General features: G+C 39.3%; 1 protein-coding gene, 1 non-coding gene and 1 pseudogene across 19 annotated transcripts in view; 1 reads left to right on the top strand and 2 right to left on the bottom strand.

Moving 5' to 3' along the window:
* DMXL1 (Dmx like 1) overlaps positions 1–18,482 on the bottom strand; it is a 174,898-nt gene that overhangs the window by 108,855 nt on the left and 47,561 nt on the right. For all 18 annotated transcript variants that reach the window (XR_012414028.1, XM_073994088.1, XM_005557571.4 and 15 more), the window contains 5 exons: positions 17,567–17,735; positions 10,445–10,657; positions 6,209–6,462; positions 5,416–6,100; positions 5,205–5,326 (listed from right to left, as the gene is read on the bottom strand). Coding sequence is in view for 17 of the 18 variants with exons in the window: in XM_073994088.1 (XP_073850189.1) it covers positions 5,205–5,326; positions 5,416–6,100; positions 6,209–6,462; positions 10,445–10,657; positions 17,567–17,735 (1,443 nt within the window). In the remaining variant the exon portion in view is untranslated. The remainder of the gene's footprint in view (positions 1–5,204; positions 5,327–5,415; positions 6,101–6,208; positions 6,463–10,444; positions 10,658–17,566; positions 17,736–18,482) is intronic.
* On the bottom strand, positions 616–723 carry LOC123574186 (U6 spliceosomal RNA). The gene has a single exon (XR_006699083.1). It is a non-coding gene; the product is annotated as a U6 spliceosomal RNA (small nuclear RNA).
* On the top strand, positions 11,421–12,950 carry LOC102119381 (septin-7-like; annotated as a pseudogene).

Raw genomic sequence — 18,482 nt, 5'->3', positions numbered from 1 at the left:
CCATAGTTAGGTCTTCTTGTTGAATTGAACCCTTTACCATTGTGTAATGCCTTTCTTTGTCTTTTTTAAATCTTTGTTGGTTTACAGTCTGGTTTGCCTGAAATCAGGATGGCAACCTGGCTTTTTTCTGATTTCCATTTACTTGGTAGATTTTTCTCCATCCCTTTATTTTGAGCCTATGGGTGTCATTACATGTGAGATGGGTCTCTTGAAGACCACATACCACTGTTTTTTTAAATCCAGTTTGCCACTCTATACCGTGTATGTGAGGCATTAAGCCTGTTTACATTCAAGGTTAGCACTGGTATGTGTGGATCTGATTGTGTTATTGTATTGTTAGCTGGTTATTATGCTGGCTTGTTTGTGTGGTTGCTTTATAGTGTTACTGGTCTGTGTATTTAAGCGTGTTTTTTATCAGGTGGTAGTGATCTTTCCATTCAATATTTACTACTCCCTTCAAGACCTCTTGTAAGGCAGACTCCCTCAAAATTTCTTTATCTAAAAAGGGTCTTATTTCTTCTCACTTAGGAAGCTTAGTTTGGCTGGATATGAAATTCTTGGTTGAAGACTTTTTTTCTTTAACAATGTTGAATATAGGTCCCCAGTCTCTTCTGGAGAAATATGGAACACTTCACAAATTTGCATGTCATCCTTGCCCAGGAGCCATGCTCATCTTCTCTGTATTATTCCAATTTTAGTATATGGTGCTGCTCAAGTGAGCACACATTCAATCTATCACTTCTTAAGATGGTGTCTCTCTCTGTTGTCCAAGGCTGGAGTGCAGTGGTGTGATCTTGGCTCACTGCAACCTCTGCCTCCCAGGTTCAAGCGATTCTCCTGCCTCAGCCTCCCGGGTAGCTGAGACTATAGGTTCCTGCCACCACATCTGGTTAATTTTTATACATTTAATAGATGGGGCTTCACCATGTTGGCCAACCTGGTCTCAAACTTCTGACCTCAAGTGATCCGCCTGCCTCGGCCTCCAAAACGGCTGGGACTACAGGCACGAGCCATCGCTCCTCCTCGCCTTTTCTAACTATAGTCTCACCCTTGACAATCTTACCGACTTCCACAACTTTAAATTTATATGCTGACAACTATTGCATATCTTCAGGCCAGACCTTCCTCTGAACTCCAGATACTAACCTACTATGTCTTTTGGCTGTCAAACAAGCATCTCAAAATTAACATGATTAAAGCCAGGCTCTTGAATTTCCCTGTCCCTCAAAACCTGTTACTTCTACATTCTTCCACATCTCAATTTACAGCAATTCTATTCTTCCTAATATTCAACAATGAACCTTGGGAGTCCTCTTTTTTTCTCACACACATACCATATCCAGTTCATTCATAGCTATTCAATGTTCTAAACATCATCTTGAATTTGGCCATTCTTATCATCTCTGCCGTTACCACTAGCTACATTCTAAGCTCCTTTTTTCCCTCTCCTAGACTACTGTAATTGGTTCCTAAATTGGTCTCTTTAGATCTACTTCTGCATCCCATGGCTAATCTATATAGCCACCAGAGGAATCATTTAAAACTTAAATCATTTCATACCTCTTCTGTGGTTTCCATGTTATTCAGAGTAAAAGCTGAAGTAACCACAATGGCCTATCAGCCTTCATATGACCTGGCCAGGCTAACTTTCTGACTTTATCCCTGACTATTTTCCACCTCACATGCTCTTCTCTAGCCACGGTGGCCTTATTGCTGTTCCTTTACATACTGTATGAGTCTGTCTTCACACTGCTATAAATAAATACTTGAGACTGGGTAATTTATAAATAAAAGTTTAACGGACTCATAGGTATACATGGCAGGGGAGGCCTCAGGAAACTTACAATCATGGTGGAAGGTGAAGGAGAAGTAAGACCTTCTTCACAAGGTGGCAGGAAATAAACCACGCAGGGGAAACTGCCACTTTTAAAACCATCAGATCTTGTGTGAACTTGCTCACTATCAGGCAAACAGCATGAGGGAAACGGCCCCCATGTTCCAATCACCTCCCACCAGGTGCCTCCCTTGACACGTGCAATTACAATTCGAGATGAGATTTGGGTGAGCACATAGCAATAAACCATATCAATTCACACAAGCCCCTCCCAAATCCCCTTTTCACATTCCAAAACCAATCATGCCTTCCCAATAGTCCCCCAAAGTCTTAACTCCTTCCAGAATTAACCCAAAAGTCCAAGTCCAAAGTCTCATCTGAGACAAGGGAAGTCCCTTCTGCCTATGAGCCTGTAAAATCAAAAGCAAGTTGGTTACTTCCAAGATACAATGGGAGCACAGACACTGGGTAAATGTTCTGTTTCAAATAGGAGAAACTGGCCAAAACAAAGGGGCCATGGGCTCCATGCAAGTCTGAAACTTGGCCAGGCAGTCATTAAATCTTAAGCTCCAAAATCTCCTTTGACTACATGTCTTACATCTAGGGCACACTGACACACGGGTGGGTTCCCACGGCCTTGGGAAGCTCTGCCCCTATGGCTCCTGCAGGGTACAATGCCTGTGGCTGCTTTCATGGGCTAGTGTTGAGTGCTTATGGCTTTTCCAGGCACATGGTGCAAGCTGTCAGTGGATCTACCTTTTTGGGGTCTAGAGGATGATGGCCCTCTTCTCCCAGTTCCATGAGGCAGGCCCCAGTAGAATTTTGTGGGACACTCCAACTCCACATTCTCCTTCTGCATTGCCCTAGTAGAAGTTCTCCATGAGGGCTTTGCCTCTGCTGCAGACCTCTGCCTGAACATGCAGCTGTTTCCACACATCCTCTGAAACCTAGGTGGTTGCTGCCAAGCCTCAACTCTCATCTTCTGCTCACCCACAGGCCCAACACCATGTGGAAGCCACCAAGGCTTAGGGCTTGCACTCTCTGAAGCAAAAGCCCGAGCTGTACCATGGCCCCTTTTAGCCATGGCTGGAGCTAGAGCAGCTGGGAGGCAAGGCACTGAATCCCAAGGCTGCACAGAGCAGCTGGGTCCTGGGCCTGACCCATGAAACCATTTTCCCTCCTAGGCCTCTGGACTTCTGATGGGAGGGGCTGCCATGAAGATCTTTGACATGCCCCAGAGACATTTTCCCCATTGTCTTGGCTATTAACATTCAGATCCTGGTTACTTATGCAAATTTCTATAGCCCTTGAATTCTTCTCCAGAAATGGGTTTTTCTTTTCTACCACAGGGTCAGGCTGCATATTTTCTAAACCTTTATGCTCTGCTTCCCTTTTAAAAGTAAGTTAACATAAATTTCAATTTCAAGCCATCTCTTTATAAACACATATAACTGAATGCATTCAGAATAAGCCAGGTGATCTCTTGAATGCTTTGCTGCTTAGAAATTTCTTCTGCCAGATAACCTAAGTCATCTCTCTCAAGTTCAAAGTTCCACAGATCTCTAGAGCTGGGCCAAAATGCCACCAGTCTCTTTGCTAAAGCATAACATGAGTGATCTTTGCTCCAGATCCCAGTAAGTTCCTCATCTCCATCAGAGACCACCTCAGCCAGGACTTCATTGTCCATATCACGATCAGCATTTTGGTCAAAGTCATTCAACATGTCTCTAGGAAGTTCCAAACTTCCCCACATCTTCCTGTCTTCTTCTGAGCCCTCCAAACTATTCCAACTTCTGCCTGTTACCCAGTTGCAACGTCGCTTCCACATTTTTGCGTTATCCTTATAGCAGTGCCCCATTCCTGGTACCAATTATCTGTATTAGGCTGTTTTCACACTCTACAAAGAAATACCTCAGACTGGGTAATTTATAAATTAGTTTAATTGATTCACAATTCTACACAGCTCAGGAGGCCTCAGGACTTACAATCATGGCAGAAGGCAAAGGAGAAGCAAGCACCTTCTTCACAGGTATCAGGAGAGAGCACACGCGCAGGGGAAACTGCAACTTTTAAAACCATCAGATCTTGTGAGAACTCCCTCACTATCATGAGAACAGAATGGGAGAATTGCCCCCATGATCCAATCACCTCCCACCCAGGTCCCTCCCTCAACATGTGGGGATTATAATTGAAGATGAGATTTGGGTGGGACACAGAGCCAAACCATATCACATACCAAACATGCTGTGGCCTCGGGATCTCCGAACTAGCTGTCCCTTTACCCAAATCACTCTCCCTTTAACAAATACCTACATATCTAGTTCCCACATCTTCAGATCTTTACTCAAATGGTACTTTTTCTGTGAAATTTTCCCTGATCAGCAACTTCCCGGGCAATCCCTAATTCTTCTGCAACACTGTTTCTCTCCATAGTATTTTTTAATTAATATATTTTTATCTGTTTTCTTCCTATCTCCCTTCACCAGAATATAAGCTCTACAATACAAATTTTTACTGTTTTCTTCACATCTAAATTCCCATTACTTAAAAATGCCTGATAAATAGAAGACACCCCCCCCAAATATATACATTTCTACTGTAACACTATATACATGTTTTGGAAAACCTTGTGTTCTGCAAAGTTATGCATTAAAATTAACTTACAGAAAAAAACAGGATTGGAACAGATCACTGACATTTATGCAACTTTGTAAGCCAAGCATTAACAAATACATTAATTGGCAGTCAGGGAGATGGCTTGAATCTCCTAAATAGAAAGCTTGGTACAGCTGAAGGCTACCTCTGGAGATACCAAAAGAAAAATTGTCAAAACCAGAAAAGTGGAAATGCTTGCTTGTTGGATGTTCCAAGACAATGCAGTTAGAAGGTTGTTATTAGGTGGGTATGAGAACAAATGTGGCCTGTCATAAGGCAAAAGCCTTGCAATAATACTGAAAGAACTCTTGTCTGAATCGTAACCAAGCTAAGGGCTCTTTCTTTTCACGCTTAAGATAAAAATTCTATTCCTGTTGTTCCAGCTCCTCTGGCCTACAAAATAATTGCAGATGGGCCGATATAACTTCTACATTATACCGTCAGTAGTCCTCATTTATCTACGAGCAAAGAAGTGTTACAGAAACATATTTTAGGAGACCAGACTCTACTTTCTTTCAAAGAGTGAAAGAAATGGTTTCCTTTTAAAGGAGCTTAGAATCATTGTAAGAGTACAATACAAATGTGAAAAAATAAAACAAAGATACAAATGCTTATTACAAATTATAGGTCACAATTCTAGAACATACCCCAAAAATATAAAATATCTAAAAACATAACATTATATACTTAAGCTGTTTTAAAAGACATTACTTACAGAAATTTCAGGGTTAGAAAGCTCAGATAAAAGTTTCTTAGCATCAATAACTGCTTCATATAATCTCAGATATTGTCCATCACTGGCTACAAAGCATGCACTAGGAGAGTTGCAGTATGCACCTAGAAAGTATTTACAAATATTAAAATTTCACCCTTTAATGATAATGTCAGCAAATCTAAATTACTGAAATAAAAACCAGAATACTTACCCAGACAATAACTGGGTATAAGAGTGGGCAGCCATGCCACATTGGAAAAGGCAGAAACATGAAGAGAATTAATCCGGGCAAGCTCTGAAACTCCTCCAGAAAAAGACAATGGCCCAACTGGGTCAACCCTCCAAAGAATAAGCTCACTGTAAACTGCATTGGGATCCTGAAACGCCACATCAACAGTGCTTTTATTTTGTTGTGTCCAAGAGCATTCTTCAGTATTTAGAGCATCAAAAGGTTGCTTTGGGTTATCAACATCTGGTGTCCTTAATGCATTATGGTGTGATGTTGTCAGCAATAATGGTAATACCGAGTGGCAAGCTAAATCATTAAGATGAAAACGATGACCACAATATCTGGATTTGTGGGAAATACTGAGAACAGTAGAAAAAGCAGATTCCTCGGCAAAACTGACCAGCCACTGATTCAGAGAACCATCAGCGTGTTTTGAAATCATCATAACATTAGGAGTAAAAATACTTAATTTTAAACTATTAGATGATTTATTGTGACCGGAAGAAATAAGCATTGATGTGGAACGGGTGAGGCCAGAAGGTTTTTGTTTCCCTTGCTGAATAGCCAAGTCAACATTCTTGGTACAGGCATACATCATTATGCTTTTACAGAGAGAGTTTGCGTCACCTGTGGGGAAAGCTACTGGAATTCTGGAAACAAAGGACACCTAGAATTAAGAAAGCAAGTGTTAGAACATATAAAATTATATAAAGAGGTATCAGAAAACAGTACCCACATAAACAAGAAAGTAGCTCTCCAGAAATAATAGAAGTACCTGTACTTGACGAAACATACCAGGCTGGTATTCATCCAGCCAATCCACATGCCAAACTAGCAAAGAACCATCCATGGGATGAATACTAAATAGCATATCTGCATTTTTACTCCATTCAGACAGAAGTACTTCAATCTGATGATCAATGGCAGCTGATGATAATGACGTAAAACTTGAGTTTGGTACCATTTTATCACAGCCTAATTCCTTCTTTTCAGGATTTATTTTCAGATCATCAACACCATCATCCGTTTCTATAAGCAGAAGAGTTCATAAACCAAGTAAATACAATCAGGCTTTTACTGTAAATTAAGAATCACCAAGCTTCTGGATAGCTGAACACATGGAGGTCTCATGCCTAAGGAAAGCATGGAAGCTCCATACCCCTTCCACCATACCTTACCCTACACATCTCTTTATCTGTATCCTATGCAATATCCTTTATAATAAACTAGTAAAGGCAATGCTTAATGATAATGCTCCAGAGCATGCTTTGAGATCTAGTTTCTTATCTGCTTTTGCCCTTGCACAGACAAAAGGAGAAAACTCGGGACTTTCAAAAAATAAAAGTATCATTTGTTACTATAACACCTACCAAGTAGTTCAATTTAATCGCTTACCTTTGGTGGTGAGTTTCATAGCCAGCAGCAATGCCAGTATAGGACTAATTGTCAACCCAGAAAAGGAACTTGCTCCATTATTTGAACAACTGGGACAAGTTGTAGAAGTTTCTTTTTTTGTGAGACTCAGTCTTACTCTCGCCCAGGTTGGAATACAGTGGCGTGATCTCTGCTCACTGCAACCTCTGCTGCCTGGGTCTAAGCAATTCTGCCTCAACCTCCCAAGTAGCTGGGATTACAGGTGCCTGCCACTGTGCCCGGCTAATTCTTGTACTTTTTAGTAGAGATGGGGTTTCACCATCTTAGTCAAGCTGGTCTTGAACTCCTGACCTCATGATCCACCTGCCTCGGCCTCCCAAAGTACTGGGATTACAGGCATGAGCAACCATGCCTGGCCAAGTTATGGAAGTTTCTTAATCTGACAGTGGTATATGTACTTTATCTTCATTATAACAACACAAAATCAATCCAGCAATCTATAGACAACAATACTACTTTTATTAACCATGTGCTCAAGAAGGGGCCTCTTTTGCCACCTTATAATAATAAAGAGCCTATAGATATAATTTATAACAAGATCAACTGTTATATATTCTGGTGTAGAGCCTTTTCTTATTTAGTGAGATCTGGGGATATCACCAGAATGGTTCAATCTATCACAGCCCCCAAAGAGTTAGTGCAGTCATCAAATATGAATGAGATTTTATTCAGTGGATCAACATCAAACTGGTACTTTGATCCACTTGAGCCATTAAGTACTGTACAATATGCCCAGATCCGCATAATGAAGAAGACTCTTTTTATTTTGAAGAAGTATATATTTTTCTTCAGATTATGTTTTATTTCTTTGCCTTGAGTGTGAGGAACATAAAATGCCTTAGTAAAAGTAATACAACTAGTACAAACACACACACAAATATCTTTATAAATAGATTCAAGATGAAAAACATAACAGCTTTCATATTAATAAGAAATGGGCTCTGCATTAAAAGTAACTTTGCTCCAGAATATAAGGTCACTGGAGTTCACTGAGTAATCAGTAGCCACACAGGACTCAGTCAGTGGATTATGGATTACTGATAGAAGACGTAGTATCAACTGGAAAATAAGTAAACTGGCTTCTCGATCCAGATGTTCTATATTTAACCACTCAGCTAACGTTTAGTAACACACACTACTTTTCTGGACCTCAGTTTTGCTCACGCTAAAAAGAGGGAATTGGAATTAGAACTATAATTGGGACTGAGTTTTTTTTTTTTTTTTAAGGCGGAGTCTCGCTCTGTTGCCCAGGCTGGAGTGCAGGGGCGCAACCTTGGCTCAATGCAAGCTCCGCCTCCCAGGTTCACGCCATTCGCCTGCCTCAGCCTACCAATTAGCTGGGACTACAGGCGCCCAACACCACACCCGGCTAATTTTTTTGTATTTTTAGTAGAGACGGGGTTTCACCATGTTAGCCAGGATAGTCTCGATCTTCTGACCTCATGATCCACCCGCCTTGGCCTCCCAAAGTGCTGGGATTACAGGCGTGAACCACCGCGCCCAGCGGGGACTGAGTTTTTAAAATACATTATTTGAGTGTAATCTGTACTTTCTACAAAGTACCAAGTCTATCCAAATCTCAGTATGCTACACTAGTTATCCTCTAGGTGTACAGACTCGTAACTGGTATGGCATCTTAAAGAAACCATTTCAAGGGAATGCATTTATGGTGCCAATTTCCAGGTTTCCTTCAACACCTCAGTAATAAAAAATAAACTGTATATCAACTTATCAATACAGGTAAATATGTATAGTCTTTCCTCTTTCAAAAATCCCAGTCCCCTCACCCTCCCCCAATTGCTGGTTAGCAATATAGAGCCTTTCTCTGAAAAGACATATTTTTTTAAAGTTTTGACTGTTTACCAGATTTAAAAAGTAAGTCAAGATATACAAATCAATTAGAAAAAAAAACTCAGCAGGAAATTAGATAAAGGGTATTAAAAGGCAAGTCACAGAAGGGCTAAAATATAATAAAAGATATTCTGCTTAATTTGCATCAAGAAAATGCAAAGTAAAACAAGTTGTCCATTGTCCCGTTATCAACTGGCAAAAAAAAAAAAAGTAATATAATGAAAACATCCAGTGTTGATAAGGATGTAAAGCATATATTTAGATACACTAAGAGGAAGTAAAAACTAGTAAAACATTCCTGGAGGGCAATTTGTCAGAAGTTATTGATATTTAAAATTGGTACACTCCCTGGAAATTCTACACCTAGAAATCAAGGTTATAGAAAAACTCACACAAAAATTAAAAAGACAAGTCATTGTACCTAGAATAATGAAAAACAATTTAAATCAATTTAAATGTCTATCAATAGAAGACCTATTAGACATTTTCCTTAGACATGGAATACTCAGCAACCATTAAATACAATGAAATGAAAAACTGCCCATTACTGACTGAATTAAAACAAAGTGCAGGCCAAGCGTGGTGTTTCACGCCTGTAATCCCAGCACTTTGGGAGGCCCTGGTGGGTGGATCACGTGAGGTCAGGAGTTTGAGACCAGCCTGGCCAACATGGTGAAATCCTGTCTCTACTAAAAATACAAAAATTAGCCGGGCGTGGTGGCGGGTGCCTGTAATCCCAGCTAATCAGGAGGCTGAGGCAGGAGAATTGTTTGAACCCAGGAGGTGGAGGCTGCAGTAAGCCAAGATTGCGCCACTGCACTACAGCCTGGGTGACAGAGCAAGACTCCATCTCGAAAAAACAAACAAAAACAAACAAAGCACAGAACATTATTTCTGTATAAAAATGAGCACCCACAGTACAACTTTTAAGAGTCTGTATTTAGATGTTTGTATGAGCATAAGAAAAGAATCAAACTGGAAGGATACTTATCAAACTTAACAATGTGGAAACTTTGTGTATACTTGTTCGATTTTTCTTCCCTAATGATCACGAACAATCTTGACATTAAAAGAAAACTTTAAAAAAAACCAAAACACATGGCTAGCTGCCCACCACAGTTTCTTACTTCCCATTTCTCAGTATATAAAGCCTATACAGTCAGGAACTACACGGGCCCTGTGACTAGTTCTTGTCAGCTGAATGACAGTGTAAGTGATATGTGTCAATCAAGGTAGCTGAGAAAACAGCTATGCTTTCTTTCTCTCTACCTCTCTCTCTATACCAACTGAAGGCCAAAGGCAGAGAAATTTAAGGTACTAGTTCCAATGCTTCTCAAACTTTAATGTACATACAAACCACCTGGAAATTTCATTAAATTGCAGATTCTGGTTTGGTGGGTCTGTGTGGACCTTGAGACACGCATTCTAACGAGCTCCTGGGTAACACCAATGCTGCCAGTCTACAAAGAGTCCTTTATAGAGGAAAGTCCTAAGGGCTAACAAAACCAGAAGAATGAGAAGCCCGAGTCCTTAAATAACCATGTGGAAGAAAGCCACCTGGAACAGAAATATCTACACTAGATTATTAAATGAGCTAGTCCATGTTTAGATCACGTCATTGCAATTTTGGAGTTTATTTCCTACAAGTAGCTAGTTTTACCCTAATACGAAAATGTCTGCTATTTTGAACAAAACTTTAAATTTTTCTTTCTTCTTAAAGTTTTACCTTCATCAGATTTTACATCTGCCTGATTAGAATCTTCTACACTGGCCTCAGAAGATGGTTGTTCAAAACTTTTTCTAAGTTGCTGTAAAAAAACTTCCATGGACAAAGTAAAATGCAGTTCTTTATTGTTTAGCCAGTGTACAACAAAAGGTCCAGTCTTCTCTTCATTTTCATTTAGACTCAGAGATGTAATAGATGGAAGAAGTGGAATGTCTGTAAGAGAAAAAAAGATTGTAAAATTAAAATTTTTACCTTCTAGCATATAAAACATCCATGTTTCATATTTTTATTACTATTACATTTATATTTTGTTTGCCTGAAAGTCTTTCTCTTTCACTTTTTAATTTATTTTGAGTTTTTTTTTTTTTTTTTTTTTTTGAGACAGAGTCTCGCTCTGTTGTCAGGCTGGAGTGCACTGGCGTGATTTTGGCTCACTGCAAATTCCCTGGTTCAGGCCATTCTCCTGCCTCAGCTTCCTGAGTAGGTGGGATTACAGGCATGTGCCACCACGCCCAGCTAATTTTTGTATTTTTAGTAGAGACAGGGTTTCACCATGTTGGCCAGGATGGTCTTGATCTCCTGACCTCGTGATCCACCTGCCTCAGCCTCTCAAAGTGCTGGGATTACAAGCGTGAGCCACTGCGCCCGGCCTATTTTGAGATTTTTTAAAGACTATTTTTTAGAGTAGTTTTAAGTTCATAGCAAAATTCAAAGGTACAGCCATATTCCCCATCCTACATATGCACAGCCTCCCACATTATCAACATCCACTACTACATTTATTACAATTGATGAATCCACACTGACACATCACTATCACCCAAAGTCTATAGTTTACCTTAGGGTTCATTCTTGGTGCTGTACATTCTACAGGTCTGAATAAATTTATAATATTTATCTTTAAATCTCTGGAATACATTTTATTTAACCTCTAAATAAGATTTCCAGCTGGGGCTAGTCATGGAGTGGGGAGGAGATGCCAGTCAGCAAGAGATCCGCTGCTGAGGAGAGAAGCATCAACAGCAGCATCGTAGCTCAACAGAAGAACCCTGAAGACTATGTGGGATTTTTCCGATCTCCCAAATCAAATATCCAGAAAATCAGTGAAAAGAGGGTTGGAATTCATACTTATGGTAGTTGGTAAATCTGGATTCAGAAACTTTACACTAATCGACTCATTATTCCTCACAGATTTGTATTCTCCAGAGTATCCAGATCCTTCTCACACAATTAAAAAGATTGTGCAGGTGGAACTACACAAAGTTTTAATCAAAGAAGGTGGTGTTCAGTTGCTGCTCACAAGAGTTGATATCCTAGGATTTAGAGTTGCAATGGGTAATAGTAATTGTTGGTTACTGACTACACTGACAGGAAATTGAGGACCACCTAAATGGAGAATCATGATAAAACAGATGTCAGATGCCTGATAACAGGGTACAGTGTTGTTTATACTTCATTGCTCCTTCAGGACATGGACTTAAACAATTGGATACTAAGTTTATGAAGTTTTTGCTTGAAAAAGTGAGTATCATCCCACTTATTGCCAAAGCAGACATGCTGATACCAGAGAAACGTCAGTAGTTTAAAAACAGATAATGAAAGAAATCCATGAACATAAAATTAAATATATGAATTTCCAAAAACATAAGATGAAGAAAATAAACTTGTTAAAAAGATAAAGGACTGGCTGGGTGCAGTGCCTCATGTCTGTAATCCCAGCACTCTGGGAGGCCGGAGCAGGCAGATCACTTGAGGCCAGGGGTTCGAGATCAGCCTGGTCAACATGACGAAACCCCATCTCTACTAAAAATACAAAAATTAGCTGGGCATGGTGGCATGTGCCTGTAATCGTAGCTACTTGGGAGGCTGAGTCACAAGAATCACTTGAAGCCAGAGTGAGACTCTGTCTCCAAAAAAAAAAAAAAAGGAAAAAGGACTGTGTACCTCTTGCTGTGGTAGGCAGTAATACTACTATTGAAGTTAATGGCAAGAAAGTCAGAGGAAAGCAGTATCCTAGGGGTGTTGCTGATGTTGAATATGGTGAACACTGTAATTTTACAATTCAAAGGAGTATGTTGATAGGAACACACATACAAGACTTGAAAGATGTTCCTGATAATGCCCACAACGAAAACTACAGAAGCAAAAAATTGGCAGCTGACTTACAATGGAGTTGGTAACAACAAGAATAAAGGGCAGCTTACTAAGAGCCCTCTGGCAAAAACGGAAGAGGAAAGAAGAGAGCATGTAGCTAAAATGAAGAAGATGGAGACAGAGATGGAGAAGGTGTTCAAGAGAAGGTCAAAAAAAAAGTTCAAAAACTGAAGGACCATGAAACTGAGCTCCAACGGTGCCAAGAGCAAAAAGGAATTTAAGCACAGGGCAAATAATTAGAGGAAAAACGGTATCAGTTTAAGAATGAGAAAGCAAACTGAGAAGCTCAACTCAACAACATATTTTAGAACAGAACTCTTCAAGATCCCTGAAAAAGAACAATAGAAAGTGAAGATCTTTTAAATTCTCTACTGACCACCAGTTATGCATTAGTTGTCAATGCCAGCTTGGACATCAGTGTTAGATGAATCTGTCTAATCAATCTTCACCAGTTTTGTCTATAATGATGGATTTAACAGCCTGACAAAAATTTTTTTTTGTTATTGTTCTTGATGGAGGTTATGATGCCTTGAATTGTCCATGGTGTTGTGCACTTAGAAATAACAGCTCTAAGTACATTTCCTACATTTTCCTTTTTGTCTTTCATTGAACAGATATCCTCAATTTAATGCAAGAGAACATTTTGTTGTTATACATTCATGTCCTGGTGGTATGACTGTTGACAGGATATTCCAAAATAAAAGGATACTGCAAGATTTTCAATGAGGATAAATTGCCATAATATGACACAAACTGCTTTTTCGATAATTATAATACAAAGGTTCCATTCAATGAAGCATATACAATAATGTAATAAATACATATATTTATATTTTATTTTATTTTTGAGACATAGTTTCACTGTTGCTGTCTAGGCTGGAGTGCAACGGCGCAATCTCAGCTTACTGCAACTTCCGCCTCCCACGTTCAAGTGATTCTCCTGCCTCAGCCTCCCAAGTAGCTGGGATTACAGGCATGCACCACCAAACCTGGCTAATTTTATATTTTTAGTAGAGACGGGGTTTCACCATGTTGGCCAGGCTGGTCTCGAACTCCTGACTTCACCACTGCCTCGGCCTCCCAAAGTGCTGGGATTATAGGCATGAGCCACTGCACCCAGCCAATAACATAATTTAGTCTAACAAAATTGATCCTTCCATTGTTTAAAAATACACATGAAAAAAGAAAAAAACCTATATGCTTACAATGCATCCAGAGCTTTTTTTATAGTAACCTTTGTTTGTTTTGGATTTTTAAAATATACATTGGCCGGATACAGTGGTTCATGCCTGTAATCCCAGCACTTTGGGAGGCCGACGCGTGTGGATCACGAGGTCAGGAGATCGAGACCATCCTGGCTAACACGGTGAAACCCTGCCTCTATTAAAAATACAAAAAATTAGCCGGGAGTGGTGGTAGACACCTGTAGTCCCAGCTACTCAGGAAGCTGAGGCAGGAGAATGGTGTGAGCCGAGATGGCACCACTGTACTTCAGCCTGGGTGACAGAGTGAGACTCTGTCTCAAAAAACAATAATAAATAAATAAATATATATATAATCCTCATTTAGTGCCCTCCTTAGCTAGAATCTCATTACTAATTCATTTTTTTACAACATTTAATTTAGATATTTTCCATATATTGGCCCTGCTAAAATAGAATATAGCATCTTTCTTATGGTAGTAACCAACAAGGAAACTTTCCTTTAACTCCCTTTTTATACTCTCGGTAAGTAGCAGGGGGAAAAATGCATTCATAGATAATTTCTAGGCAAAACTGTAAAGCTAACGAACCAATCTTTTTCTATTTATGCTGTCTCTCTATTTCACTAGAAGAGAAAAAAAGTCTTTTTACCCTCGAAGAGAAAAAAGTCACCATTCTGCATTTAGTTATATTCATATATTGCATTTCTGTATTTTTGTTTCTACTGTCAAAAATCCACATAACAATGTGATGTAAAAGAAAAGATTTCCAACATAATGTTTGCCACTATTATTAGTAGTAACAGATTTAAATGGTAAATTTAATGTATCTATTGTAAAGGAAATTAAATTACATATTTTAGGTCATGTAGCATAATTCATTTAACCATAAATGTTTTAAAACTGAAAAATATTCACATGACGTCTATAATTTGTAGCTCTGTTAATAGAAATATCTTAATTTATAACGAATTTTGATAACAAGCAAATTTTCAACTGATCCACACACACAAAAAAAGTTGGCTGGGCGCAGTGGTTCACGCCTGTAATACCAGCACCTTGGGAGGCCGAGGAGTGCGGATCACAAGGTCAGGAGTTCGAGACCAGTCCGGCCAACATGTTGAAACATCAACTCTACTAAAAATATAAAAATTAGCCAGGAGTGTTGGCGCCTGCCTGTAATTCCAGCTACCCAGGAGTCTGAGGCAGAAGAATCGGTTGAACCCGGGAGGCAGATGTTGCAGCAAGCCTTGATTATACCACTGCACTCCAGTTTGGCGACAGAGCGAGACTCCGTCTCAAAAAAAAAAAAAAGTCATCACCATAATGTCAAAGGAACTAGTTAACGTATGTATCTTAATATCAACAACAATTAGTTTTTACTTAATAGACTGACCTATCAACCTCTTTAATGAGCTATTTCTAAGACAGACTGCTTATTTGTTAGCATCAAGACTGAAGTTAAGGTTCCCTTCTCATGTTCAAGGAAAGCATTCAAGACAGTCACCTCAGCTAAAAAAGCATTTGTTCCTTGGTATTACTTTCTTTTTTTTTTTGAGATGGAGTCTCGCTCTGTTACCCAGGCTGGAGTGTAGTGGTGTAATTTCAGCTCACTACAACCTCTGCCTCCCAGGTTCAAGCAATTTTCCTGCCCCAGCCTCCCAAGTAGCTGGGACTACAGGTGCCTGCCACCACACCCGGCTAATTTTTTTTTTTTAATGTATTTTTGGTAGAGAAAGGGTTTTACCATGTTGGGCAGGCTGGTCTTGAACTCCTGGCCTCAGGTGATCCACCCACTTCAGCCTCCCAAAATGCTGGGATTACAGGGATGAGCGACCGTGCCCAGCTCCTTGGTGTTACTTTTGATATGAATGTAAAAACGAGTATACTGAAGTACAAATCCAGTGAGTTGTTGCAAATAATCCCTAATTAGTGGAAGTAAGCAAAAATTTAAGTATCACATTAAATCAAACCTGGATCATGCTGGTATCTGCTAAACTGTAAAGGCTAGAATGAACTCAAGGAGTATAAACAATTTTCTCCAAATCTATTTTTTAAAAGAAAGGTAAAGAAAGGCCAGGCACGGTGGCTCCTGCCTGTAATCCCAGCACTTTGGGAGGCCGAGGCAGGCAGATCACAAGGTCAGGAGTTTGAGACCAGCTTGGTGAACATGGTGAAACCCCATCTCTACCAAAAATATAAAAAATTAGCTGAGCGTGGTGGTGGGCACCTATAATCTCAGCTACTCAGGAGGCTGAGGCAGGAGAATTGCTTGACGAGGAGGCAGAGGATGCTGTGAGCCAAGATCATGCCATTGCACTCTAGCTTGGGCAACAGAGCAAGAGTTCGTCTCAAAAAAAAAAAAGAATATTTCATAACAAACAAAAACTCATCAATAGTTGTTAGTGGTTATCTTCTAGAGAGAGGGACAAAGGTGGAGTAGAGGTGAAAAGTAGGCTTTTACTTTTCACTTTTTGTACAAATAACATCTTATGCAAATATTGCCTTTAATATTTTTCTCAAGTAATATTCCAGGCTCCAATTATGACAAACTAGTTTTTAGAATCATAAAAATTATTTACTCAAGGCGGACAGAATGCTTGAGGCCTGGAGTTCAATATCAGCCTGGTCAGCATGGTGAAAACCCGTCTCTATTAAGAATGCCAAAATTAGCTGGGTATGGTAGCACGTTCCTGTAACCCCAGTTTCTTAGGAGGCTGGGGCATGAGAATCGCTTGACCCCAAGAGGCAGAGGCTGCAGTGAGCCAAGATCACACCACTGCATTCCAGCCTGGGCAACGGAGCAAGACTCTGTCCAAAAAAAAAAAAGTTACTAAAATAGTAAGTCCTGGCTAGGTACAGTGGCTCATGCCTATAATCTCAACACTTCAGGAGGCCAAGGCAGGTGGAACTCTTGAGCCCAGGAGTTCGAGACCAGCCTGGACAACATGGTGAAACTGAGTTTCTACTAAAAATACAAAAAATTAGCTGGACATGGTGGTATGCACCTATAGTCCCAGCTACTTGGGAGGCTGAGATGCAAGAATCACCTGGGCCTGGGAAGTCGAGGTTGCAGTGAACCATGTTCATGCCACTACACTCCAACCTGGGTAACAGGAGGGATTCCCCATCTCAAAAATAATAAGTACTTAAATCTTCAAATTCATAGGTAGACCCAGATATTCTAGATCTCTTAGTCTAATAGTACATATTTGACTACAGAGATAAGTTTCTTAATTCTCCCAGTAATAACTTTTACATATTTCTGCCCTCTTTATGGAATGGATCCAAAGATCAAGTACCAAACACAAAGATTTTAACAACTATACGATAATTATAAAATACTACTTTTAGAGGTTGGACATGGTGGCTCATGCTGGTAATCCCAGCATTTTGGGAGGCCAAGGCAAGAAGACTGCTTGAGGCCAGGAGTTTGAGACCAGCCTGGGCAACACAGCGACAAAAAATAAAAAGTAAAAAAATACAATACTACATCTGTAGTACTAACCTTTATTAAGTAACAGTTCAAATATTATCTTTTGAATAAACTAATAATGAACTTCAATGCCTTATCAAGATCCTAATTCACAAGTCAAATCATGGTCTTAAAGGGCAAACAAACAGAAATCAGTGAGCTTGCTACGATGAAAAGTGGGCTAAGAAAGTCACCTCCAATATTTTACTTATTTGAAAACTAAAAGTATCTTACTTGTCATAAAATCAAACTATTCAATTTCAGAAACATGTTTTGAACAATGTTTCATTACCTGTGGCTGGATTGATGCTGGCTGCAATATGAAAGTGGCAAAGTGCATTGGCATGCAGTGGAGTGTTCCTGTGCACATGATGAGGATCCTGCTGATGTGGCAGATATCCAGTATGTGCCACAAGTGCAAGTGATCTCCTCCGACCTCTTCGAAAATGTCTCAGATTTACCTGTGTGAATAGAAACAAAACTAATGCCTATATTGTCAAAAGTCGCACATGTGTAGGTTACATAATGATTTTCAGAAGTTACATATATCCTAGTTCAGAACATTTTATATGTTTTATATGTAAAAATGCCTTTCAACATTTTATATGTAAAAACATCTTTCAATATTTTGGTATAGCAAATTTGAATCCTGAAGAATAAAGTTATGACTTAAAGTACCTGGATGTTCTCTTAATCCTCACACAATATTTTGCAATTTTTATTAGGCTTATTTTCTTAGAATGTAGTTCCTAAAATCAAATGTTAAAAATTTTTTTTTCCAATACTATTGTTTGTGAATGACGTCTCTACACACACTGTCCTCTTTTGTCTATAGCTAACTCCTTATGACCACATAGTATTAAACAATATTACCATTGCACATGGGACATTTCATAATTTACAAAGCATTTGTAAATACTGTTATTCTCATCTTTCATATGATAAAATAGTCTATATAGAACCCAAGATCATCTAGCTAAGAAGAGACAGGGCAAAAGGTAGAACAAGTCTTCAGATTCCTGGTCAATAACTTCTTTCAGCTATTACTACATGTAACCATTCTATTCGTTGTTGAATCAATATAGAATTTATTATATTCTGAGCCATGAGAATACTATTCAAATTAGAAAAATAGTTGCTGCATAATCATACAAAGCATTCAAAGATAAATTGTTTTAAAATAACTTCTATTTTCAGGGTCGGGCGTG

The sequence above is a fragment of the Macaca fascicularis genome, chromosome 6 (genome assembly GCF_037993035.2).
Source record: "Macaca fascicularis isolate 582-1 chromosome 6, T2T-MFA8v1.1".
NCBI classification, from domain to species: Eukaryota; Metazoa; Chordata; class Mammalia; order Primates; family Cercopithecidae; genus Macaca; species Macaca fascicularis.
The sequence above is the reverse complement of the archived record's forward strand: the minus strand, read 5'-3'. Positions and strand labels throughout refer to the sequence as shown.